Below are 26,555 nucleotides of genomic sequence, written 5' to 3'. Positions count from 1 at the left end.
ATTGGTCTTTTGAAGTATTACGAAGTATTACGAAAAGCCCTCGATGCTGAGCTTGATCTCAAGGAAAGAGCTGAAAAAACTATGTATAAATTACCTGGAGGAACGTGGAACTCAATAAAAAATCTGTGACCCCACATCAATTGATTTTGACCACAAATGTCACCCAACCATTCATTAATTTACAAATGAGAGATTTTGAAAGGTTTTTGTTAATCCGTCTTAGATTTGGCATTTTATTCAGGTTGCTAAGTTTCCCCATTGTGAATGATTGGTCTAGGCTAATTATTAAGTGTCCTTGTGACGATCTGTCTGATCAATCTGACATTCACATTTTATTTTTTTGTAAGTTTTATACAATTCCCAGGAAAAGGTGGATACTGCCCATTTTAAAGTATATGAATTTTAGACAATGCCGACCTGCCTTTTTAGCAATCCAAAGGTTAGATAACATTTTTACTGTAGCATCTCTTTCGGCTTTTCTTAAAAATGTTTTATCTCACGGAAAGTCGTATTGAGTTATTTATATGATATTTATATGAAGTTGGATACCCTGATTTTTATTCTGTATTGTATATTTACCTGATGTTTAATAGATGATGTGATTTTACTGTACTTTCATGGTTATTGTGTATTATAACCGAAGAAAGATATCTGACTGACTATATATATATATATATATATATATATATATATATATATATATACATATATATACATATATATATATATATATATATATATATATATATATATATATATATATATATATATATATATATATATATATATATATATATATATATATATATATATATATATATATATTGAAGTACAAATTGCCCTTGAGCAGTGGGAGGGCACTCAACAGCGTTCTCCTCATTGTAAGCCTCGCTGCAGCTCGCTTCTCTGCGCCCTGTAATTTAAAGACAAAGCCGACGCGTTTCGAGGCATTGCGCCTCTTCTTCTCAGGCAGACTAAAAAAACACTGTAATGCTCACCATTCACTTTCCTTTATTTAATATCGTCACACTTAGTAGTGGGCGTGGCAACAGCAGTCCGATGGTATTCTGGGACTTATAGTTCTAATGGTGAGTATACATTCGCATCCTTTAGTGGGTACAGTGCTTTAAAGTCAATTAGGTCCGTGTATTTCCTTCGTAGGATGGGTTTCAGAGAAACAGGCTTCCATTTGTGCAAAAGAGCGCTGTGCCTCGTGGTTTGGAAGGGTTCCACTCCACAGCCTTTTCCTTCGTTCTCAGAAAATGGTGCTCATCCCCACGGCAGGGGCCGCCGTGTGATTGATTGAAGTACAAATTGCCCTTGAGCAGCGGGAGGGCACTCAACAGCGTTCTCCTCATTGTAAGCCTCGCTGCAGCTCGCTTCTCTGCGCCCTGTAATTTAAAGACAAAGCCGACGCGTTTCGAGGCATTGCGCCTCTTCTTCTCAGGCAGACTGAAAAAACACTGTAATGCTCACCATTCACTTTCCTTTATTTAATATCGTCACACTTAGTAGTGGGCGTGGCAACAGCAGTCCGATGGTATTCTGGGACTTATAGTTCTAATGGTGAGTATACATTCACATCCTTTAGTGGGTACAGTGCTTTAAAGTCAATTAGGTCCGTGTATTTCCTTCGTAGGATGGGTTTCAGAGAAACAGGCTTCCATTTGTGCAAAAGAGCGCTGTCCCTCGTGGTTTGGAAGGGTTCCACTCCACAGCCTTTTCCTTTGTTCTCAGAAAATATATATACTCTTCCTAGGGACAGCCCCGGGCAATCAGAATAGTCATTGACTGCATCTCTGAAACAAATACCTTGGGATGGGAAGATTTCTGATAAACCCAGTTATCACAGGGCACTCGATTTTGATTGTCGACCACATTTGGAGGATTTGTGAACTTGAGCCCAAGCTGATCTAGTATCTTCAAAGACTATTAAATTCTTTGAAGAGATAAAACGGAATGTTGCCTTGATAACACCCAATTTATACACTATTTACAATTACACCTTGCAGCTTATATCTCAAATGCCTCTCCGTTGCCAAATATTGGTGCTATATGAATATCTTATCATTAATACACCTGACACACCTTTCTAAAACTGAGGGCAGAGTAGGAGAAATACCTGGGCTGCTTGTTCATGGAGGACTTGACCGTCTCCATAATGACTTCCAGGGACTCTTCAATTTCCACCCAATACCATGTACTGCATTTCAATTACCTGCATAGAACTTGCCTGACCCAGTAACGTCTTTGGCATCTGCAGAGAAGCTCAAACCCATCCTGTCTGAGATGCATTACTGAAATAAAGGACTTTCTCCTCGCTATCGCATCATTCAGGAAAAATGGTTCCTTCTATAAGGCTGTGGGCAATGCATCACAGTTAGTCATTGGCTGCCCCATAGACCTAACTCTGAACTTGGTTGAAGATGAGGTCTTTGCATATGCTGAAAACATCCTGATCTGTTTGTACTTCGTGACTGTGAAAATAGACATTTCTCAGAACTGGAGGAACCCTGCTCTCCCCATTGACTCCAGATTGAAGACCAGCATTGATAAGCTCATTATCCGGGAGAAGCCAAAATATGAGGCGTGTGGATGCCCCCAGCAGCATGAGTGGACATGGGCTAAGTAGTACAGAGAGGAAACCATGCCACATAAATGCAAAGATCGTTAATTATTAGGTATATTAAGGAAGTATAACGAGCATTTGAGGGGAGTTGTGAGACCCACAATTTGATTGTAATATTGTAAGGATAATTTTACGTGACCTAAAAATTAAATTGCTTACAAACTATGCTAACAGCGACAACCAACAAGCAATGAGGACTGTGGTATTGGGGCAAGGAAAGATTCACAGTATAATGGCTTATGAGATGTCCTTGTGGTAAAGTCAATCAAAGAACCATAACTTTGGGAGTTGGAAGACTTCAATATCTGCCATTTGATTGATGAACATTTTTGCTGTGTATCAGCAATTCATATCTCCCCTACACTGGATATAAGCTTGAGCCATCAGCTATTTGAAGTAGTGTGGCTCACTGGTTAGAGGCGGCAGACCCGAGAGCAGAGGACGGCCCGGGACCAGGGTTCGATTCCCGGCGCGGCAGGTTTCTGGACCAGGGTCAGCGGACTCGATAATTCTCTCGCCTCGGTGCCCACTCTGATCAGCGATCACACTCGGCAACTCTGGGCATTAGCTTGCCTCATCTTCACTAACGGCCCCACCAGACCGCCGGGGATGCCTGGTCTCACCTTGGAGATACCCATTAAGGGACCATCTCTCAGGGAAGCCAGGAAGGGTTTTGCAGCGGTCGAAGCACCTTGGGACCCTCCGGGTAAGTAGTGCGCTATATAAATGCCTATACATTTACATTTGGCTGCTGAGTTTCGAACCACCTGGTCGCACTCCAAGCATAGTAGAGTAGGAGGCATCGGAGAATCACCACTTATGTATCTGGATAATTTCTCATGCTTGGACAGGAGGTGTCCCTTAAAGCATGGTTGCATGAATATTTTTCTTTGTATGTAGGACTCCCATATGATTGGATTGCTGCTTCTCGTAACTCTACACAATGTAGTTGTTATGTAACCTTATCCCGTGAACTGAGTTTCTATTTCCTCTAGACAAACTTAAACTTGTATTTCCAAACATTCTATTTGTATACTTTATATATTCTAACTTCAGGTAATATCTTGGTACACCTTTTCTTTTAGGTATGGTGAATTATCAAATATCTGTGATTGGTGCAGAAGACTATTCTTTGCTTTTGAAGCTGTATGACAGAGAAGGAAAAGTCGTTGCAACTGGAACAGGTCTTACCGGGCAGCTCAAGGTTGTGGACCCAAAACTTTGGTGGCCATATTTAATGCATGAAAACCCTGGCTACCTTTACTCATTAGAGGTAATGTATAGAATTTATTGTATAAGCAATTTATACACTAAAATGTCAAAAATTAACTTGTACTTTTAATTTAATGAGTGCCTGCTGCAGTGATTTGTGTACAGCGCCCATGTCAAGGATTTGAATGAGGGTTTATTAAACTTTCAACTTAAAGAGGTTAATAAAAAAGGTTAAAGAATTCTCCAACCCAACAGCCATAGAGAACACCATCCACCTCTCTCAATAACTCTGCGACACCCTCTCAAACTACTTCCACAGCGAGATCGCCAACATCTTCAACAATTTCAACCTCCAACCCGCCACCCTCAACCCCAGCGACCTTAACCAACCAGCGATAATCAGCCAAATCATTACCACCTCGTCTCGGCTGACCAAGTCAGCCATCATGTCTTCCATCCACTCTGGGGTGCCCACTGACCCCTCTGCCCCCACCACCTCTACAACCTTGTAACTGGCCCAATCAGCACGCAACTCACCAGCATCCTCAACACCTCCATCTCCACAGAAACCTTTCCGGACAGATAGAAACAAGCAGACGTCAGACCCCTTCTAAAGAAAGCCTCAACTGACCCCGTGATCTAAAAAATTATCATACGTCTGATCTCCCTGCTCCCCTACCTGGCCAATGTACTCTAGAAAGCCATCAACTAGCAGCTCACCGAGTTACAGGAACAAAACCACCTACTGGACACCTGTTTTCAGGATGCCGTGCCAACCACAAAGTCCTCGAAGAACATCTCACCTCAGCACTCATCTGCACTCCAGCCCCAACTACGACAGACGTCAACTATGCGACAAGCAACCTCCACCAGTGGATAGCCAACTGAGCAAACACACTCGCTCCCCTCCAGAACACCACAGGACGATACAACAAGAAAGGAAACTGGTTCACCTCGGCACTCTAAGAATGCAAGTGATCCTGCCGACGACTGGAAAAGACGTTGAGAAGCAGCAAAACTCCAGAGGCACGCTCCGCCTACAAAACAGCCACCACGGCTCACCACCACCTCATAAAATCCACAAAGAAGAACTTCTTCCAAGCCAAAATCCTCTCCAAGGCCCACAACCCCATGGTACTCTTCACCATCATAAAGGAATTTGCCAAACCCAACAGCGAAACAACTGACGTTCCTCCCTCCCAAGACCTCTGCAACAGACTCCGCTCCTTCTTACACCGCAAGATTAAGACGCTCTAGGACAATTTTGGCAACCAACACTTCTGCACCACCCCAACCCACGCCCCCAATGATGCCACCATATAGACTCTACTTACCTGGACCCCACTCACAACAGAAGACACCCTAAAGACCATGATGAGCATCCACTCTGGAGCACCTTCAGACCAGTGCTTACTTTGTAAAATATTGAGTGCTAGGGCTCTGGCCAGGAGGCCACTGCAGCTTGCACTACCCATCGCCCTTGTCATCGCTGCCAAAAAGCTACTAATCATCTCTCTCACATGTAAATGTGACAGTTCAGATTATTCCAGGTCCCCAAACCTAAAGGAATGGCTGGGGAGGCAGGTAATAGCAATTTTAATGTATATTGTACTCCTAAACTACCGTTGTTCTGCTCATCTCTAAATTAGATGAGCTGCGCCACTATGTGGTGGACTGCTCTCAGTATTGGTTTGCTGCCCCGGAAACCAACTAAGTGCCGGTGCTTACCACCGGAAAGCCCCAGCTCATATTAAGCACTGCTTCAGACTCCTGCCCACCACACATCTTTCACAGCCATCGCACCCGAGCTGTGTCGAACCATCAACTGCTCCCTCGAAACCGCCACATTCCCCGACAACTGGAAGCACGCTGTAGTCAACCCCCTCCTAAAGAAACCCTCCGGAGACCCAACGGACATTATGAATTTCAGGCCCATCTCACTGGTACCTTTCGTAGCCAAGGTCATCAATACTCAGTTTACCCACTTCATCGAAGCCAACAACATCGAAGACACCGCTCAATCCGGTTTCTGCAGCAACTACTGCACCCAGACCGCCATCCTCGCCGCCACAGGCTACATACGCGCCCTAGTCGATGAAGGCCAAATGGAAGCCCTCATCCTCCTGGACCTATTAACAGCCTTCGACACTGTCTCCCAGCGGACTCCACAACGTTCGCATCCAAGTAATGGCCCTAGACTGGTTACAGAGACTAAGACTCTTGCCCTTCCTCTCTGAACCGACAGAGATCAGATGCAGAGTACCCCGAGGATCCCCCACCCACTTCAGCGTCTACCTGGCCCCCCTCGCAACCATCTTCAGAAACCACAGGCTCAACATCCTCTCCTACGCCGATGACACTCAGCTCAGCCTCTCCCTCACCAAGGAACCCAACATCACCAGGCACAACGTCCGAGAAGGGATGAAAGCTGTCACAACCTGGATAAAGAACAGCTGTCTGAAACTTAACTCAGAGAACACAGGAAGTCCTCATCCTCGGCTTCGCCCCCTCTGCATGGAATGGCACCTGGTGGCCCCGCCCTCGGAAACCCACCTACTTCGACAGACCATGCACATAACCTTGGTATCATACTGGACTCATTGCTCGCTATGAATCGCCAGATCAATGTTGTCTCCTCAGCATGCTTCAACACCTTCCGCATACTAAGTAAAACATTCAAGCGGATCCCCTCCGACGCCAGGAAAACGGTCACTCACACCCTCATCATCAGCAGCCTAGACAACGTCAACGCCCTCTATGCCAGAATCAACAAAATTCTCCTCTGCAAACTCCAGACCATCCAGAACGCTGCAGCCAGACTAATCCTTGATTACCCACGGCACAACTACATCACCCAACACCTCCACTGGCTCCCCATCGAAAGAAGAATAACTTTCAAGCTTCTCATGCACCCCTACAAGGCTTTCCACATTATCGGACATCAATACCTCAACAACCGTCTCTCCTTCCATGACCCCAAGAGAAACCTCTGCTCAGCCGACCTCTCCCTAGCCACCGTCCCACGTTTCTACAGGACCAGATTGGGTGGAAGGTCTGTCTTCTACCTCACAGCCAAGACTTGGAATGATCTCCCTCTCCACCTCTGGCAAAGCCAGACACTGCACCAATTCAGGAAAAACCTCTAGATCTGGCTCTTTAAATGACCCCAACAGAGATGCTCTCACCCTCCCCTCAGCGCCATTAGACCCTAATGGGTGAGTAGTGCGCTTTACAAACCCCTGATTGATTGATTAATTGAACCACAGCATTGAGAGCTCGGTGATCGCAGCAACAGCTTATATCCAAACATTCCTCGACTGTGGAGAAACGGTGGCCCTTACCCTCTTTGATCTCTTGACGGCGTTTAGCACGGTCACCCACAACACTCTCATCAAGAGACTCTACAACATAGGCATGCAGCAAGATGCCCTCAAGTGGATCGCCTCCTTCTTTACAGGATGTACACAGAGCATCTGACCGCCTCCCTTCACCTCCTCACCCAAAGACATCATATGCGGCGCACCACAAGGATCATCCCTCAGCCCCACCCTGTTCAGCATCTACATGACTCCCCTCGCAGATGTCGTCAGATCCCACAGACTCAACATAATCTCCTACGCAGCTGACACTCGGCTGATCCTCTCGCTCACGGAGGTCCCCTTCACTACCAAAACCAACTTCTACGACGCCATAACCACCATAGCCAAATGGATGAGAGACAACTGCCTCCAACTCAACTCCAACAAAATTGAAGCACTGATCTTCGGGCAGAACACTTCAGTGCGAGACCACAGCTTTTGCCCTGCATAACTCGGACCTACACCTACACCGACCGACCAGGCACGCAACCTGTATCTGGAAAAGGTGTGGTGCCGCGGCCAGGGCGACTGACTCCGGAATCGGGGGATCACGTTCGATCCCCGATGCCGGCGGCAGATTAGCTCAGCACCATGTGACTCTGGGCAATAGCTTGCTTAATCTTCCCGACAGCCCCCAGCGCCTAGAGACCCTTACGAGTGATTGTTCGCTCTTTACAAATGTGGATTATTATTATTAACCTTGTCATCCTCCTCGACACCCAACTGACCATGAAAAGACAAGTCAACCAAGCCGCCTACTCCTGCTTCCACACACTTTGCATGCTCAGCAAGATTCTTCAGATGTATCCCAGCCAACACCAAAAAAACTGTCACTAAGGCCCTCTTCAGAAGCCACCTCGACTGTGGCAACGCCCTCTACACCGGCATCTCCACTCAGTTCTTCCGAAGGCTCCAGACCATACAGAACGCTGCAGCGAGAATCATCCTGGACCTACCCAAACGACCCCATATCACCCCCCCACTCACCTGAGCGTTCTCCACTGGCTCCCCATCCAGAAGAGATGCCAGTTGAAGAGCCTCACACACACACCTACAAAGCTGTCCATGACCTAGGACCTGCTTACATCAACCATCAAGTGAACTTCCACCAACCCTCTTGACACCTGTGCTCCTCTTCACTCGCCCTTGCACACACCCTATGCATCTGTCGCATCAGTGGCCTCTTCTACATCGCTGCCAAGACCTGGAACAACCTTCCCCTCCAGCTCCCTAAAGCTCCCTTGCTTGCAGACTTCAGAAAGAGACTCAACACCCGGATCTTCAACGGAGAGACAGTGCCCTAGGGGTGACAGTGTTGCTCTTTACAGATGCTGTTTGATTGCTTGATTGATCAGAATTATTGAGTTGAGTTATCCAGCTTTGCTAGTTATCAGTGTGCAGGTAGTTTTTTCAAAAACTGAAACAATTAACAAAGGAAGGCAGAGGTAAGACGTCTTAACTTGAGTTAATGTGTTTGGACATTTATTAGGTGCCTTAGAAAAAAAAGATTTCCTCTTAGGTGTGCTCTAAAGCTTTTGCTCAAAAGGTAAGCCTTTCTTAGTAGCGTGTTCTATTCTTTTTCAAACAAAAAAGAAAGCAAGCTTACAGGCATCAATCCCCAAACAGAGTGAACCCCAAATACTTTAGACTAGTCACAACAGATTATCTAATACATGTGTACACTTGTTCTGTTAACGATCCCCAATATGGAGCTCATGTTAGATCTTCGATTGTTCCTCTTGATATAACATAAATATTTCAGTTAGACAGTGTTCCCTACTCCTGGCATTAGCTTAATAAGTTATTATGTTTCATGAGGGAATGCCTTCCACGGTCCACATATGTTTCTCCGTGGGCATCCTCTTGCCTAAGACACCCCTTCCTCTGCCCACATGCGCCAGTCCATGTTATTGTACCCATTTATTCAGTATGGAGTTGGAGTGATTTGCCCACAGCCTGTGTCTTTTCTCGCCACCGCCATTGCATCTTTCAGAAAAATTGCGCACATTTGGAAAGCCTTATGTCACTCCAAATTCCCAGTAAAAAGATGGGTCTTTTGAGAAAAGATGATAGAATCAATCTTTAAATGGTGTTAGATTGGAGGCTGTGCCCATGGAAAATGGAAGAGCCTTCCACAACGTTATGTACAAGAAGTAACATTTCCCTTTTCTTGTGGCCTTTCATTGGTCTTGGGAACCATTCCCAAAAATTAAGTGAAAAATGTTTACTTTGTATTTCTATCCAAGCTACTATAGTACTTCATAGGCTTTTACTCTGAGGGTGAACTCCCACTGCTAACCATTACATTTAACTTACTGTTTCCTCCTATTATAAGGGTTCAAAAACTTTCATTTTTCCATGCCATGATAACCTTTATGTTCTACTAAGTTCCTAAGTGCCCTTGTTGTATTGGCGACGACTTTGGACCACAGAGGAACTCCAACATTATGCACAGGGACTAAGTGAGATTATGATCAAAGATGGCGGCCAAAAAAATCACTGGCTGAAGTCCATTCGACCCCTACTATTTAGGTTGGGATTGAGAGAACTATGGGACGACCCGATAAAAGCTGCATTCCCATCCAAGAAAATTCTGAAAGAAAGTTATTGGAAGATGGTAAATGCCGAGGCATGTATAAGGGGTTCTTCATCACACCTAACATGCCGTTTCCTAGAGTTTAAGGCCCAACCGAAACTGGAAATATACTGGGATGCTATTGAAAAAAAATCAGGATCGCAAACTCTATTTTCAATTTAGAGTAGGCTCCCTTCCAGTTAGGTGCTTTACAGCTAAATGGGCAGGGGAAAACGGAAAGGATAAATGCCCTAAGTGTGGGGAAGAACGAGAGACAATAAGCCATCTCCTCTTCTTTTGTCCCTTATACTCCGCACCTAGAGCCTTGTGGGTTAAGCCTATTTGTAGAGCAATTGGCATATGCAGGCATGCAGAGGCCTTAAGAATTTTATGTACTGACCCCAGCCCTTTAATTACCATAGCTATGGCTAAATTCTTGAAATGGGCTTGGGTAATCCGTATGCGTCGTGTTGCGGCAGGGCTATGATTATTAATTAATTGTTACTGTTGATCAGGTGTAAATACGTGGGCTTATCCATTTTATATAACCCATGTGCAATACCCCGTTCTGTTAAAAAAAATTGATGGATTTTGTCTTATGATTTTAGATTTTATGAAATTGAAATAATTGATATTCGGCAATAGTCTAAAGCAGTTTAATCTATTCTTAGATATTTATTGAACTGTTTTATTGGATTTTATATATAAAAACTGTGGTTTTTTTATGTATGTTTTATGAATGCTTTTATGACTTAACTGTCGAATAAAGTTATGAAATGAAATGAAAATTAAGTGAAAAATGTTTACTTTGTATTTCTATCCAAGCTACTATAGAACTTCATGGGCTTTTACTCTGAGAGTGAACTCTCACTGCTAACCATTACATTTAACTTACTGTTTCCTCCTATTAGAAGGGTTCAAAAACTTTCATTTTTCCATGCCATGATAACCTTTATGTTCTACTAAGTTCTCAACATGAACCTTTTTCACGAATTGAATCCGCCTTCCATCATAAATCGATCACATCTGCACATTGAACTTGCTGAATGACTGATGCATCACAGACTAACAGAGCAACGAGTTGAAATCCAGCCAGAACAGCTATTGCACAACATTTTGTATTCATTTTCAGCAGCTGACCTATTGATTTTGCTGATTTTTGGACTGGTGAATCCAGAACGTTTTGTTCTGACATAAAGGATTATTCGCCGTAGGTAGGGTCCTCCGAAACGAGCGAATTGTCTGTCTGCTCATTTGAGGTGTAGGCAGACGATTTTGTCCTGATGAGTCCCACGTATTCCTGCCCACAGGGTCAAAACTCGGAAAATCTAAATACTACGACTGTTTCTGAACTTTGTAGGGAAAGAGCTCTGAGGATTTTAAGGACTCACGTTGTTCATTAATGTTTGAGTATAAACATTTACTCTCAGTGCAATGACCACTGTGCCATCTGCGCTACATTGATTTCTAGATGTAAGCAAATACTATCAGTTGTTTTTAACATCGAACTCAGGGAAGGAATAGATTAAATTAATGCATTATAAATAAATCCTTAGGAAACAATGTTCCCATACAATACATACCCAACTTCCTTTGAAGTATATGGCTCAGCCTTGCTCTATTTTTTAAAATCTTTTTTCAAGGGTTTTCAAAGTATTTAGGATTAAGCACAATAGTTTCGTTGGCATTTACAGACTTCAAACAAATAATGCTTGGGTGTATTGATTCATGGCAATGACAATGAATGCACCCTTTTCTTTAGCTCCATTCCCTACCATCTTGAATTGGTCACATGATCTTACTTCCGAGTCGTGTGGTTTCCGCCATCTTGTGCAATTTCAACCTTTTTTTCCAGCGGGATCCTATGTAATCGTCCCGGTTATAGAGTTCACCTGAACAGGAGTATTGATTTGAGCACCTGTTGGCCACTATTTGCAATCCCAGCAGTGCATTGATTAAAGTGCATCGTCCTGCAAACTGTGATTAAAAATTGAAAATATCCCAAATTATTTTATTGATTTTTAAGTATGAGCTATGCTTTAGAAACGAGTTTAACTGAAGCTAAAGCATGCATATATACCAAATGCTAAATTTTGTCTGTAGCAATGGAATAACTCAAAATACTTGCAAGATATTTTGCTTATTTTTTAGCCCACTACAGAGGGGCAGTTCTCTGAGCTGGACTCAAACACACTACGCCTGGTCTGTGATAACCCAAAGACACCGCTGCCTTGGTACACCACCTTGCCTCACAGTGATGGAGCACAGTTTTCTATACTTTAAGTGTGTTTTCCAGCCACTGGTTACCTGCAATATTTTCAGATGGTTGTGAAATTTATAAATACTACTGTTTCTTCTTGAATATTTGAGGTTTAGATAAGACGGGAGCTTGTGTAGTCCACCGGCGTTGTGACTCCTTCAGCTGATTACCAATGGTTACTTCTGGCGGAAAAGGGTTAGAAGGAATTGTGGGGCACAAAATATTAGCTGGGCAGCATTGATCGGCATAATGGGTATAAAATGTGTGTTAATTATGGAAAGTTAGTAAACCTTACATTTTACATTAATATATTTATGAACGGTGGAAGCACCTTCCAACCGTATTCAACAACTTGTCACTTTCAAGGTCTCGCCTACCAGATGCCACAAGCTGCCTGGTTGCAAAAGACCTATTGTGAACTTGCAGTGGGCTTTCAGTCGCCAGTTGCATACCAGTGGTTGACCTTATTGCCACTCTTTTTTTGAAAATATCTCTTTAAGGGTATTTCTAAAAAAGTACAGGCCTATATTAGCATGCAACAATCAAATCAGAGAACAACATCAATACCTATACCCTTATGGCTGTGCAGTTGGTATAGTTATGGATCTACTCACTGCCAGACACAGTATGTAAAACCTTAATATGATCCTTTTCCAGTTTCTCGACTGTCTAGACATTGTCATCTGCTAGATACAGGAAGTCTCAGCGCCAAGATACTCCTCGGAGTGAAAGCGCGCTATAGAAGAACACAATCACATCACATCACACATTATCAGTGGAGATAGTTAATCCAAAACCAACAATAACAAATAATGAGTAATAGTTGCAATCTCATAGTTGATAACCTAGCGTAATCCAGTGTATCTATCCATGTATTCCCCGTTCCCATAGATCATAACATTTGAGGATCCCCACATCATGTGCCAGTCATATCAATTATTGGCCAGATCACATACATAGATCAACCTCTGTGTGGCGCAGCCTTCCTGTCGTGTTCATGGTGGCATATTGTCCGCCAGTAATAGTGTGTCCCGGTTTGTATTCGGGCTCCCTTCCTCGTTTGTTGGTGTATGCGGGTCAGTGTATTGATTTAGGCGATACAACATTTGATCAGCTCCTAAATCAATCTCGAATTTGATGGAGCCAACCCGGCCTCCAGCCTATAGCTATGCTTCGCTTTCCCAAGAGCGGGGCCACGTTTAGGAATTTGTTGATGCGTTTGGACTTCGCCAGCCCTATGAACCTCCCCAACAAACACCCCTATACAGTCACATGTAAGGGTCTACCCATGAGGTCTGCTACTATCTCCGAAATTGCTCTCCAATGTACTTGGATATGTGCACCGTCCCTCACCATATGGGAGTATCTGCCTCTGATGCGTTACATCTGGGACATGCCAATGGGAGTTCAGGCTAAATCCTATCCAGCCACACCGGGGATAAGTATGTGCAGTGGAGATAATTGAGCTGCGTGGATTTGAATTGCAGATTTCTATCCATCAATTTGGCGCAGCCTATTCCTTGTCTGGTATATCTCTTTCCACTTTCTGTTCCCATTTTAACTTTAGTGCGGTCGTGAGCACATGAAATGTAGGAGCCAAAGCCCTGTGCATGTAGGTCACTGCTCTACTGTTTACCCCATACGTTTGTAGGGTGGATAACAACTCAACCTTAGCAGGCTCGGTTGTTTCTTATCCCCAAGTGGTTTTCAGTGCCAGCTGTTAGGCCCCATGTCAGGAACTGATCACCGCACAGTCCGTGGTCCTTTGTAAGAGTATCAAGTATAAGGAGCTCGCCATCAAAAATAAGTCCCACTGAGTGGTAGCTCTGGACTGTCTCCAGGCCCACATAGTGTGTTTAGTAGCTACCCTTGCCAGCGCCAACATCACCCATAGTGGGAGGTCGGAGGAGTACTGGAAATGTTTTCTCTTCTTATATAGGTTATAAGCTCCAGAAGGTTTTTAGTGTTGAAGTGCACTAGTATAAGGCAACGCAGGCTTGGTGCTTCGATATAGCATGATAAGGAGGTTCCTATTGGGGGGGCGGAGCTAGCCGCGCTAGGAAATGGCCGCGCCGTAGCCGAGCTCTCCAGATCAAGCCCCTACCCTGCAACAATCCTGGGTTTATAGACGCAAATTGCTGGTAAATTTTCTGATCTCCTTGCAAGAGGAAAACTCGAGCTATCCGCTGGTACCTTTCACAGGGAGATCGTCTGACCTTGCCGAAAACGCTCCAGCGCACGCTGGGAGCTGCGGAGTCCCTGCCCTGTCGTGCGTAGCTGCGCTGCCCTCACGCAAGCCCACGGCTGCGGCGGTGGAGAGAAGGCCGCGACAGGACCTGAGGAGACATTGCAGCTCCGGGCCCAGCAACCGGGCTGCTGCTTCCGACTGCCCTAGCTACACTTGAAGGACTGGGTTATTTAAGACCCAGCGGTGCCAGGGGACAACACCTGAAACCTTCGTGGGTAACCTGTTCCGGCGTACAAATAACAGAGACACGGGACACTTCCTTCGGCGTCAAAGATTCGAGGTTTATTTACTGCAGGGAACACAGAAGTCACGTGAAGTACACAGTCGGTATGTTCGCGGGATCTGATTCAATTTGCTACTGTGGATCGCTCCTTTTTATACACATTTCTCTCATAGGTTAACATGGTACACAAAGGTTTACAACTTGGTTCCAATAATTATCCCCGAGAGGGGTCGCTTTGATGTGTTCAAGGTCCGGAACATAAGTACAGAAACATTTGGCGGTTCCCAACTGTAAAAACCCATCTTCCCACCACTAGTACATTCCAATCGGCAGTAAACAGATCGAAGAAGGAACAGAGACAGGTGCGGAGGAAGGCAGAAACAGTGGGGAGATCGGAAAGGGTGTAAAAGGGGTGGTATCGGGAAACACGAGCTGCAGGCATCAAAGGGACGTGCCTAATGAGATGCACGGCTGAGACAATAGACCGGCACGGCAAGATGAGCCTCGAGCAGGGCCATCTGCCTTACAGTATCATCCCCCTCATCATAAAGACACTTTCAAAGGAAATGTGTCTTCCGCAAGAGTCTTGGGAATCCCAGGGTCGCGAAGTGGACAGCGTCCGTTCGCTGGCTACTTGAGGGCAAGAGACAAAATGGATGCCGTATCTAAGATGGAACCCGTGGGTACAGATAGAAACCCACGAAACAAACGAACGGTTCAGGTTAGCACAGCGAAACTGCGCACACCCACTAAACTCGTCATTTGCGGTTCATAGATACCAGACTCGACCATATTCGTGCGAGTCGAAAACACCACTTACGATCGTCACGGAACCTCAGACGCTCCTTTTGCCCTCATGTAGGCAAGCACTAGTCAGAATCATACTCGATATTCATCAGACCGTCTAGATGTTGCTGCAACATAACTCTGTCCAACTGAGCTCCTTTGGTAACAGGCGGCTGTCTTATACACGTCGTAGCACAGAGGCCACATAAGGCAGGACCACACTGCACACAAAGGTAACACGTGAACAGAAACGCTACAACAACTCCGATGATCATCAGAATCTTCCAACCCCAAGTCGACATCAGGCCCCAAAACCACCCAAGCAGCGTCCAATCCCCTACGTCCACGTGTATGGACTCAGAGATCTTATGCAACTTTGAGATGGCTTGATAAACAGTCGGAGCGTTATCTGGAATGAAAATGCAGCAGCTCGAATGGATCACCTTACATAGTCCACCTCGATCTGCTAAGACCACGTCTAAAACCATACGGTTTTGTAACGTCATAAGCCTATCCGCCTGAAGTTCTGTGGTGATGTTACCAAGGGCACTGGCAGTGATATTAGCTGTCGATTCCACCACTCGAGTCAATTGTCTCAGGTTCCTACTATTGACCATAGGTCCCCAAAACGGGAGGAACCCCTTGAAAAAGTCTCCTGCCTCTTGACCGGCAGTGTCCTCTTCGCTAATCACGCCTCTCACAACTCTAGCCTTGTGATAGTCTGCATCTACAGTGAACGTCGGAGGCAACAGATTTGCGATAAAACATGAGGCCACAAAGTCGGAGGGCAACCATGTATACGCACGATCATGGCAGACAAAGTATGTACCCTTGGCAGCCAGAAACACAGGGGACGAGACCATCGGCAGGATATAAGTCTCGGAGCAAGCACTCTCTCCAAGACGAGCTTTCGATCTTCGGCCACGACCCATTAGACAGAAATTACCAAGGTGGGGTACGACCCATATCGGAGGCGAGCTCCTGAGCTGCTTTTCACCAGTGAGTGCACTATACTCGACCTTACTCAGGACCCTATATGCTTGCACCTCTTCCTCTGGGATGAGCGACGGCTCATAGATATCTCTATCTAAATCCTCTATCGCTATAGACAAAGGCTTCTGATACGAGCCGGGGCCAGAGTAGGGAGAACGTGGCTCTCGATTGGGGTAGGAATCTAGTGCACTTTGAAACATTGTTTGGAATGCTCGAGCTGAACCCTGGGAACTATAAGGTAGGACCAGATATGGAATTCCCTTATCCGTGGTATGTGGCATTAACCCACACACCCAACAATAAGTAGTGTTAACCACTAACTGATGCTGATGAAGGAGCTGAATAAAGGAATTATTTCTGAATTTCGCACGTCTAGCCTGTTCGTGTTCGGGTAAGATATGGAATGAATGAGGGGATGCAGTGGAGGTAGATTTAGGTTCAGAAGTAGGAGTAGGTATGGCAGAAGGTAAGAAGTACGTCATCATGTAATACACCCCACCCGCCAATAGCGAAGAAACAGTCAGAAACAGTAGGAACACTTGAAACATAAAACATTTGGTACGAATAATTTGTTGCAGTTTGAATCTTTGCGCCTGAGCTTCTTCCAAGTCCATCAGCTTCGAAAACGCCATCCCTTACAACCGTCCGCAACGTTTCTTGACGCACTTCGTTCTGTGTAGCAGTAGTCAATCCCTAGGAGTTCCCAGGAACCGACGGTCTTTGACCTAGCGCCAAGACCTACTAACCAGAAGGAAGTACACGCGCGGCCCTACGGTACACCTGGATGCAAGGTATCTTATTCACAATGTATGTACAAAAAGTCTCTTAGCTGTGGAAGTAAAAACACATAGATGGAACGAAACTCAATATTTACAAAAATAATCACACTTATACGGGTGTTTTAGACTGATCATGGCAAATGGGATAACGTAGTTGTCAAGGGACGGAACGGAATTTTTTTATTAGTCTCTGGTGTTGGATCGCAAAAAGTATCGAGTTTTCCCAGGACGTGTCTGTTCGTCAAACAATGGATCCGATGAGGGAACAGAGTTCTGCTGATCAGTCGATTGTTCAGATCTTGAGTCTTGTGATGGCAAATGTTCAACAATGTCTTTCTGCTGCACTGAGGATTCTCCGACAGGCTGTGCGTCACTAAAGGGTACAAAGGTCTGCAGTCCTTCGGTTTCAGATGAAGCAATGCCCTTCCTCACCCACGAGTCTGCCGGTAAAGGTATGGGAACCTTCTTCGTATGGGTGGCGTGCACCCAATTTTTGCGCCCTTCCAAACGGCAGTTCTCGTGGCAAGGAGGACCTGGAAGGGTCCAGTAAAGCGGGGTTCCAAATTCTTTTTGCGAGCAAAATTGCGAGTAACCACCCAATCTCCGGGTTGGAGCTGGTGGCCTGGACCCTCCGTCTGCGTCGGCAGTGCTTCGTAAACCTGTTGGTGAATTAACCTCAGTTTAGCAGTCAGATCATGAAGATAATCAATCAACATTGGGTACTCAAGATTAGAAAATACACCCGGTCTAGGAACCCCCCAAACATTCGCAGGACGGCCGAACACTATTTCATAGGGGCTGAGCCCTACTCGGGAGTGTACTGTCGCCCTTGTTGACAACAAAGCAAGGGGCAAGGCGTCAGGCCACGAAAGGCCAGTCGTAGCCTGAATCTTAGCCAGTTTGAGTTTAAGGGTGCCATTATACCCCTCAACCAAACCTGCTGACTGGGGATGATTGGCGCTATGGAATTTTTGATTAATTCCAAGGCCCTTACACACACTCTTCATCACACTCCCTACAAACTCACTTCCGTTATCAGACCATACAATTCGGGGCATTCCATACCGAGGAAAGTATTCCATCAGCAGGATTTTCGCAGTGGACAGGGCTGTATTATCTTTAAGAGGATAGGCTTCAATCCATCGGGAGAATGCGCAAACCACAACTAAAACGTATTTCAGATTATTGCATCGCTCCATATGGATGAAGTCTAGCTGGATCACTTCAAAGGGATATGAAGGGGGAGCAAAATGACCAGGAGGTGTGGGGGTCCCCTTACCAGGATTGTATAACATACATATCATGCAATTCTTCACCAATCTCTCAGCACATTTCGTAATACCGTCATTCTTCCACACAGGAGACAACAGCTTACAAATACCTTTCGCACTAATATGTGCTAACCCGTGTGCCATTGTCACAACAGCCAGCACATACGCATCTGGCAACATCCACCTCTTGTGCTCCGACAAATCGACCCAACAACCATTCGCATCCAACTTTCCCGTACTCTCTTTCCACTTCGTCTTTTCAGTCTCAGTGGCCTCATTCTGAAATGCTCTCACACTCTCGATAGTGTCCTCACACATACTAGTCTCTGTAGGCCACCTAACCGAACTCGTCACATACATTCTAGTGCTAAGGTTCCGGGCAGTCTCCTTAGCAGTCTCATCCGCAAACGCATTACCACGGCCAACATCATCCGTCACCTTACGATGCGCACTACATTTAACAATCGCTACCTGCTTAGGCAACGTAAGTGCATCCAAAAGATCATTCACAAGCTGTCCATGCTGAATCTCCGTGCCATGCGACGTCATAAAACCTCTCTCTCTCCACAATCGTCCAAAGCTATGAGCGACGCCAAAAGCATATTGGCTGTCGGTAAACACATTCACTCGTTTCCCTTTCGCCAACACACACGCTCTAGTTAGAGCGATCAGCTCTGCAGCCTGGGCAGAGTTCTGATTCAATCTTGCAGCTTCCACGACAGTATTCAACGTTACCACAGCATACGCAGTAGTCACATCACCATTTGGCAATTTAAAACATGAACCATCCACATACAAAGTTCCATCGGGATCTTCCAAAGGAGTGTTTTTAAGGTCCACTCGACCTTTTGTTTCCTCCTCAGTCCTTAAGTAACAGTCATGCGCTGCTACTTCATCTGACTCTGCACTAATTGGCAATAAAGTCGCCGGGTTCAAAACATTGCAACGTTTTATCTGAATATGACTTGCCAACAACGTCAACTCGTACCCAGACAACCTCGCACTCGTCAAGTGCTGAGTTTTCGTACGATTCAAAAGAGTGTCAACTGCATGCGGAACCATCACCGTAAGCATATTATCCATGACCAATCCTGCTGATTGTCGGATGGACACCGCAGCTGCCGCTCTTGCTCTCAAACAACTCGGCAATGCTCTAGCTACCGGGTCCAAGGTCGAGGAAAAATATGCACATGGACGTTGCTTATCACCGAAAGGTTGCGTTAAGACACTCAACGCACAACCTTCCCTCTCGTGAACGTATAGTGTAAACGGCTTGCTGTAGTCAGGAGTACCTAACACAGGAGCCGAACACAATGCATCACGCAGTGCAGAAAAACTTTTCTGACATTCTTCCGTCCATGGTAAAGGAGTTGAAACATCCTTACACGTAAGAGCCACCAATGGTTTCGCTAACAATGAAAAATTCGGAATCCACTGTCTGCAATATGACGTGATACCTAGAAAGGCACGCACATCTCTTTGGGTTGTTGGCACAGATATTCGCGCAATGGCTGCAATTCTCTCTGGGGTCAACCTTCTTCCCTCCTTTGACAATAAGTGACCTAGGTAGGTTACTTCTTGACAACAATATTGAAGTTTAGAAGGTGACACCTTGTGATGTAAGTCACAGAGATGTTGCAACAACGATACCGTAGCAATTTTGCAGATGTCCTGAGTGTCTGCAGCCACCAATAAGTCATCGACGTATTGAATTAAGGCTGCACCAGCCGGCAACATAAACGCATCCAGCTGACCCTTCAAGGCTTGACTGTAAATCGATGGACTCTCACAGTAGCCCTGAGGAGCACGCTTAAACCGGAAGCTACGACCACCAAGAGAGAAACCGAAAAGGTCTCTGCTTTCTTCAGCAATCGGAATACTGAAGAACGCATTCTTCAGATCGATCACTGAAAACCATGATGCCGAAGCTGGAATCAGAGTCAGTAACGCTGTGATGTCAGGCACAACAGGGAACTGAGGAATCACAATTTTATTTACTTCCTGTAAATCGATAACAAAACGATAAACAGGTGGTTTCGAAGGATCGGTACGTTTCAAAATAGGCAGTACAGGGCTGTTGCACACGTTTCCCCGAGTTTCCTCAATAACATCTTTCTCGATCAAATCATAGATGATCGCTAACAGTGCTCGTTCACCGTCAAGAGAGATTTGATACTGGGGAATACGTGGCAATCGCACATTAGATTTCAGATGAACAACATAAGGGGAGATGTCAAGCAGGCCCACGTCATTGGGACCTGTTGCCCACAAAGATGCAGGAAGAGAACTCAATTCCGGTGGAAGCTTATCGAGAGACAAGTACATTGGAGAGATAACTCTCTCACCTAAAGTAAGCTTTACTCCCGCAGGAGAACAATACAAAGTCGCATACAAACGTTTTAGCAAATCCAGCCCCAAAAGATTTTCACCACAACCAGTGGTCAAAATCAACGGAGCTTTCAGCTCACGAGGCCCAATTGTAAGTGACAAAGGGCACGAAACCGGATTGCTAACAGGGGCGCCAGAGAATCCAACGGAAACATTTGTTAAGCCAGACAAAGGTGCGCCAGGGAGTTTCGAATACATGATGGAACTTTTCGCTGCACCAGTGTCCAACAGAAAAGGCTCAATGACGCCCGATGTGGCAACTGCGACGTAAGGCCCTCTCTGATCAACCGGAACTGATACCACTCCCTCTCCTTGTCTTTGGCTGTCCTAGTAATTACCGTCGTCAGTTCCCTGATCGTCGTAATAGTCATCTACATTATACTGCGCAGATCGTCCTTGCGATGATCCACGTTGATCAAAACAATTGTTGGAATTTGACGAATTGTCTAAACGATCGTTGGGAGCACCACGACCCCTACCACGTGATGTCTGCTGAGCACCACCACAACCTCCTCTAGACGAATTACCACTGTTACGCTCATTCAAAACAGGGCAGTTGAATTTTAAATGTCCCTCCTGTCTACAATAGGCACACTGATTGTACCCTAACGAAGATCTTTGCGAAGAGGAGTCATTTCGAGATTGCGACCTATTAGATTGCGACTGCGACCGATTCCGTTGCTGCGAATCAGTCTGATTCGAATGCGGAGGATACGCTTGCTGCAACAACACCTTAGTTTTGAGTTCCTTCGTCTTTTTATCAGCGCGGTCATTCTCTTCTTTCTCCCTATTCTCATAATATTGTGCCGTGGCCAATATTTGAGCAGATGTAGAGACAGCCCACGCACTCTCAGAATTTTTTAATTTGTTGCTCAAATCAGGCAATAGGTTAGAGACAAATTTATCCACAAACAACCGCTGACCACCCTCAGTACTCATATCCTGGCCACTGTGGTCGATAAATGCCTCCTCAAATCTCGTAAAGAAATCAGAGACACTCTCGTCCTTCTTCTGTCGACAAGCTGACAACTTGTCCCAGTTCACCCTCATAGCTGGCATAAGCGTTTTCATCAGGGTAATGATTCTCTGAGGGAGAGCAGTAATGAGCTGTTCAGGCTTAGCCCCACCAGTTTGTCGTGTATCTGCCGCAGTAAGAGCAGCCCAATCACCACCTAATTCATTTGCGTGATCTTCCTGACGAATCTTGGCCCACACCGGTTGCGGTACGACATTGCCAAACAGCATATCGATATCGGCAAGATTCATTATCGTAGCATCTACGAGCTGCGACAATTCCTTATAATACCCTGCAGGATTTTTGCGAGGGTCAGGCAAAGATTGCTTCACCTGTAAAACTTCTGATCGTTTCCATGGGAGATGTATCCATACTCTCTGGAAATGTGGCAGGACAATAGGAACAGCAGCAGCATCACCTGGCATCCACACAGGTGGAACTTCACGCATGGGAAACTGACCAGACGTATCTAACTGTCTCTCAACATCCTCAACGAACAATGCTTGAGGTATCGGAGAGGGACGGAGAGCTAATAATTGCTCGATGGCACGTCAAACATTGGTACCCACTACCATTCCACTCGAAAACTGAAGCTGTAAGTTGGTCAAAGCAGTTAATACATCTTCCGATGCATCTGCCGACATTTGATCGCGCAAAACCTTGCACATTTCTTCAAAAACATACCGTTGTGTCGGTATATTGAATTGACTAAACGTATTTAATACCGATCGTGGTGGATTCCTATAGGGGTGCAGCATCCATGACATCGCCATATTGTACAACGCAGCACGTTCCCTATTACCAGGGAGCTGACTACGTCTTTGTGGACCGTCCGAATCAGCGGACTCAGAAATAGGTCCAAGAGAATTAGCAAAATTAGCAGCCATCGAAGGGGTACGACGTCGAGTAGTTGGAGAAGTATACGATAGAGTAGAAACAAGAGAAGGAGTAGGAACAGAAGAAGCAGTAGGAGTAAGTAGAACAGGAGCAGTAGCGGGAGCAGGAGTATGTGGAAGTACAAGCGGAGGAGCAGTAGGAACAGCAATAGGCAAGGGAGCAGGAACAGTCGGAAGAACAGGTTGAGGAGCGGGTATAGGAGCAGGTACAGGAAGAACCACGGGAACTGTGGTACCCTGTGCATACGGAGGTGGTGACTTCATAAGATAGGACATTAAAGGATCCTCAACTAATTCTTCCTTCTTATCCGACTCCGTTGGCAAAGCGGGATAACATTTATCTATAGTCATACGCTGAAGCCTGTCAAAAACTTCCTTTTCCTTTTCCTCCTTATCCCGCTGAAACTGCTCTGCTTTCTTTACAATGGTAGCAACACCATCTCTCTGATTACGTTTTGTCTGCCTGATCTCTTTCTGTCGGGCTTCTTTACGCCACAACCGAAAGGCATCAAACATGGCCGGCCTTGACTTTTTCTTAAACAATTTAGCCTCAAGGTTATCTAAAATCGGGGTCTCAAAACTACCATGGGGTGGCCAACTAAGGACACCATCTTTTTTGGTGTAACAAATCCAATATTCATTAAAGGTAATCGGACCTAACCCGTGCTTACTGTAAAGCTCATAAGTGGGAGTTCCAACCGGAGGTATCGGACACGAGTCCTCCAGCCGGGAATCCGTACCACAACGTCTGAAACAACTGAACAAAGTACTACGACCAGGCATCTTGCACACTAGCCGAGTTTCACAAACTTCAAGGGTTACGGGATTTACCAAGTCCCAGCAAAGAGCAAAAACCCTCGGTTTTTGGCGGCTGCAGTCGTCAAATATTACAACAAAGAACCAAATACGAAGAACCACAAATGCAATGGAACCATGCAACAACTAAGCAACCACAACCAAGGACTCTGGGAGCGACCCACAAATACTTAACTCAAAGATCGATGGCGTCACCAGGAAGGCCCGTCAATCGTCTCGCTGTACCAAGGTCTACGCCAGGCGCCAAAACAGGTCTACAGTCAGGGCAGCAGTCCGTCGCAGCCGTCAGGAGGCGGGAATCTTCGCGGGAATAGTCGTCGGGCCACTTGTTTCGACAACAGGATCGATGAAGCGGGGTGCACCTTCCCTCGGAGATTTCACGCGAAGTTCCTCACGATCGTCGGGCTTGGACCGGTACCACTGATGCAGCCCCACGTTGGGCGCCAACTGAAGGACTGGGTTATTTAAGACCCAGCGGTGCCAGGGGACAACACCTGAAACCTTCGTGGGTAACCTGTTCCGGCGTACAAATAACAGAGACACGGGACACTTCCTTCGGCGTCAAAGATTCGAGGTTTATTTACTGCTGGGAACACAGAAGTCACGTGAAGTACACAGTCGGTATGTTCGCAGGATCTGATTCAATTTGCTACTGTGGATCGCTCCTTTTTATACACATTTCTCTCATAGGTTAACATGGTACACAAAGGTTTACAACTTGGTTCCCATAATTATCCCCGAGAGGGGTCGCTTTGATGTGTTCAAGGTCCGGAACATAAGTACAGAAACATTTGGCGGTTCCCAACTGTAAAAACCCATCTTCCCACCACTAGTACATTCCAATCGGCAGTAAACAGATCGAAGAAGGAACAGAGACAGGTGCGGAGGAAGGCAGAAACAGTGGGGAGATCGGAAAGGGTGTAAAAGGGGTGGTATCGGGAAACACGAGCTGCAGGCATCAAAGGGACGTGCCTAATGAGATGCACGGCTGAGACAATAGACCGGCACGGCAAGATGAGCCTCGAGCAGGGCCATCTGCCTTACAGTATCATCCCCCTCATCATAAAGACACTTTCAAAGGAAATGTGTCTTCCGCAAGAGTCTTGGGAATCCCAGGGTCGCGAAGCGGACAGCGTCCGTTCGCTGGCTACTTGAGGGCAAGAGACAAAATGGATGCCGTATCTAAGATGGAACCCGTGGGTACAGATAGAAACCCACGAAACAAACGAACGGTTCAGGTTAGCACAGCGAAACTGCGCACACCCACTAAACTCGTCATTTGCGGTTCATAGATACCAGACTCGACCATATTCGTGCGAGTCGAAAACACGGAACCTCACACTGCGGGTAGGCTGGAAACCGCCAAGGTAGGAGCGGGAGAGCGCTACCGGGCCCGAAATAGACTGTGAGGCCCTCGTGGTGGAAACGAAGTGAGCTGCATGATCGAAACGGAGATCCGTCTCCCTGCACCCTCCTGCTAATGAGACGTATGAAAGGCTGATGGTGGCTGCGCATGTATGTCCCGACTGGAGCCTGACTGGGATGTTGTGAGATGAACGCGCCATTTTGCCTACCTACTCGGATTGCTGCCAGCTATCGCCCCGCCGTTAGACGGACAGAAAACACTATCACTCCCCCTGCCAACGGACTCTGCTGTTAGCTATAGAAGGCACGGAGTGACTCTGCATGGTGCGGGGCGATACTATGATACCTGATATAGGAGCAATTTTCATGCTGCTGAGGAGCCATATACTTACTAGGCCCCTGCCACGTGCTGACCTCTAAAGCTGATCCCCCCATCGCCTTGCGCTCTCACTGCTGGGGTGCATAGTACTGAGCGCGGGCACATTCCATCTCTATTATTCTTCTTCCTCGGCATGAACATGGGTAAGCCGGAGAAAACACAATCAAAACTCCCGTTTGATAATCAATGGAAAGTATCTGCACCGCCTACGGATCGGCCAACGCCGACCCGAGATGCCACGTTCTCCCCCACTGCACAGGCTGCAGTGGATGTTCAGGCAATGTTTGCTACTATTCAATCCACCCTAACTAACATTGATGGAAAGATTGAATCCTTAGCATACCGGGTGGATCGCATGTCTGAGCGATTGGACAACCATACTGAACGCATAGACATGGCGGAGCGCCGCATATCCGACGCAGAGGACGCTGTGCAACAACTTGAGTTAAAACATAAAAAAGTGAATAAACTCATGCAGAGTCTGGCCGCCAAGACGGAGGATTTGGAGGCAAGATCTAGGCGCTGCAACCTGCGCATTCTAGGAGTTGCGGAGACAACCCGCACAGGCAACATGGAGGCCTACGTGGAAACTCTCCTGACCACAATCCTTGGTAAGGATATCTTCTCCCCAGTCTTCATAGTGGAGCGGGCGCATCGCACACTGGCACCACAACCAGCCGTTGGAGCAAAACCGCGCCCTATTATCGCTAAACTCTTGAACTATAGGGACAGGGATGCTGCGCTCAGGAAAGCCCGAGAACTAGGGACCTTCACACATGAAGGCATGAACATCTCTATCTACCCGGACTTTACCTCCCAGGTCCAAGAGGCAAGGAAGAAATTCTTGGATATCAAGCGGAAATTAAGAGATAATGATGTTCCATACGCTATGCTTTATCCATCTCGCTTAAAGATAACTCTAGAGGGGAAGAGTGTAATCTGCAACACCCCTCAAGAAGTGATTAAATATCTGCAGGCAAATCACCCTCATGTGCTGAGACGTAGATCGCCACGAGGCCAGCAGGTCGAACAGGAACCCCCCCCTCGGATGCAGAATAAGTGACTACCTTATCTGGGTTTATAACCTTCCTTTGAGGTTGATATTGTAGAGAAGCTGCGGATAGCCTGCTGAATGTTTTTTACGTATCCTTTACAAAATGTCTCTATTCATTACTGTATATGACCATGGCAGCGAGGGCTAGGATTGTATAACATGTTCACATGTTTGTATAGTGCGGTGTAGAATCCTGAACTGAAAACTCCGGCTTATACGCTATAATACCCTATCAGTAGCTGCTCGCGCTATTGAGAGTGTGGCTTGATCCCCCGGCATCTAGGAGCTGGGGTCTATGGCGGGAGGC

At 46.1% G+C, this 26,555-nt stretch overlaps 1 protein-coding gene across 1 annotated transcript in view; it reads left to right on the top strand.

Annotated features, from left to right (window-relative positions):
• GUSB (glucuronidase beta) overlaps positions 1-26,555 on the top strand; it is a 240,522-nt gene that overhangs the window by 80,039 nt on the left and 133,928 nt on the right. The window contains exon 5 of the mRNA XM_086954621.1: positions 3,715-3,902. Coding sequence (XP_086810747.1) covers positions 3,715-3,902 — 188 coding nt within the window. The remainder of the gene's footprint in view (positions 1-3,714; positions 3,903-26,555) is intronic.

Source organism: Lissotriton vulgaris, chromosome 2_1, assembly GCF_964263255.1.
Source record: "Lissotriton vulgaris chromosome 2_1, aLisVul1.2, whole genome shotgun sequence".
NCBI classification, from domain to species: domain Eukaryota; kingdom Metazoa; phylum Chordata; class Amphibia; order Caudata; family Salamandridae; genus Lissotriton; species Lissotriton vulgaris.
Note: the sequence above shows the minus strand (reverse complement) of the source record. Positions and strands in the feature narration are given on the sequence as shown.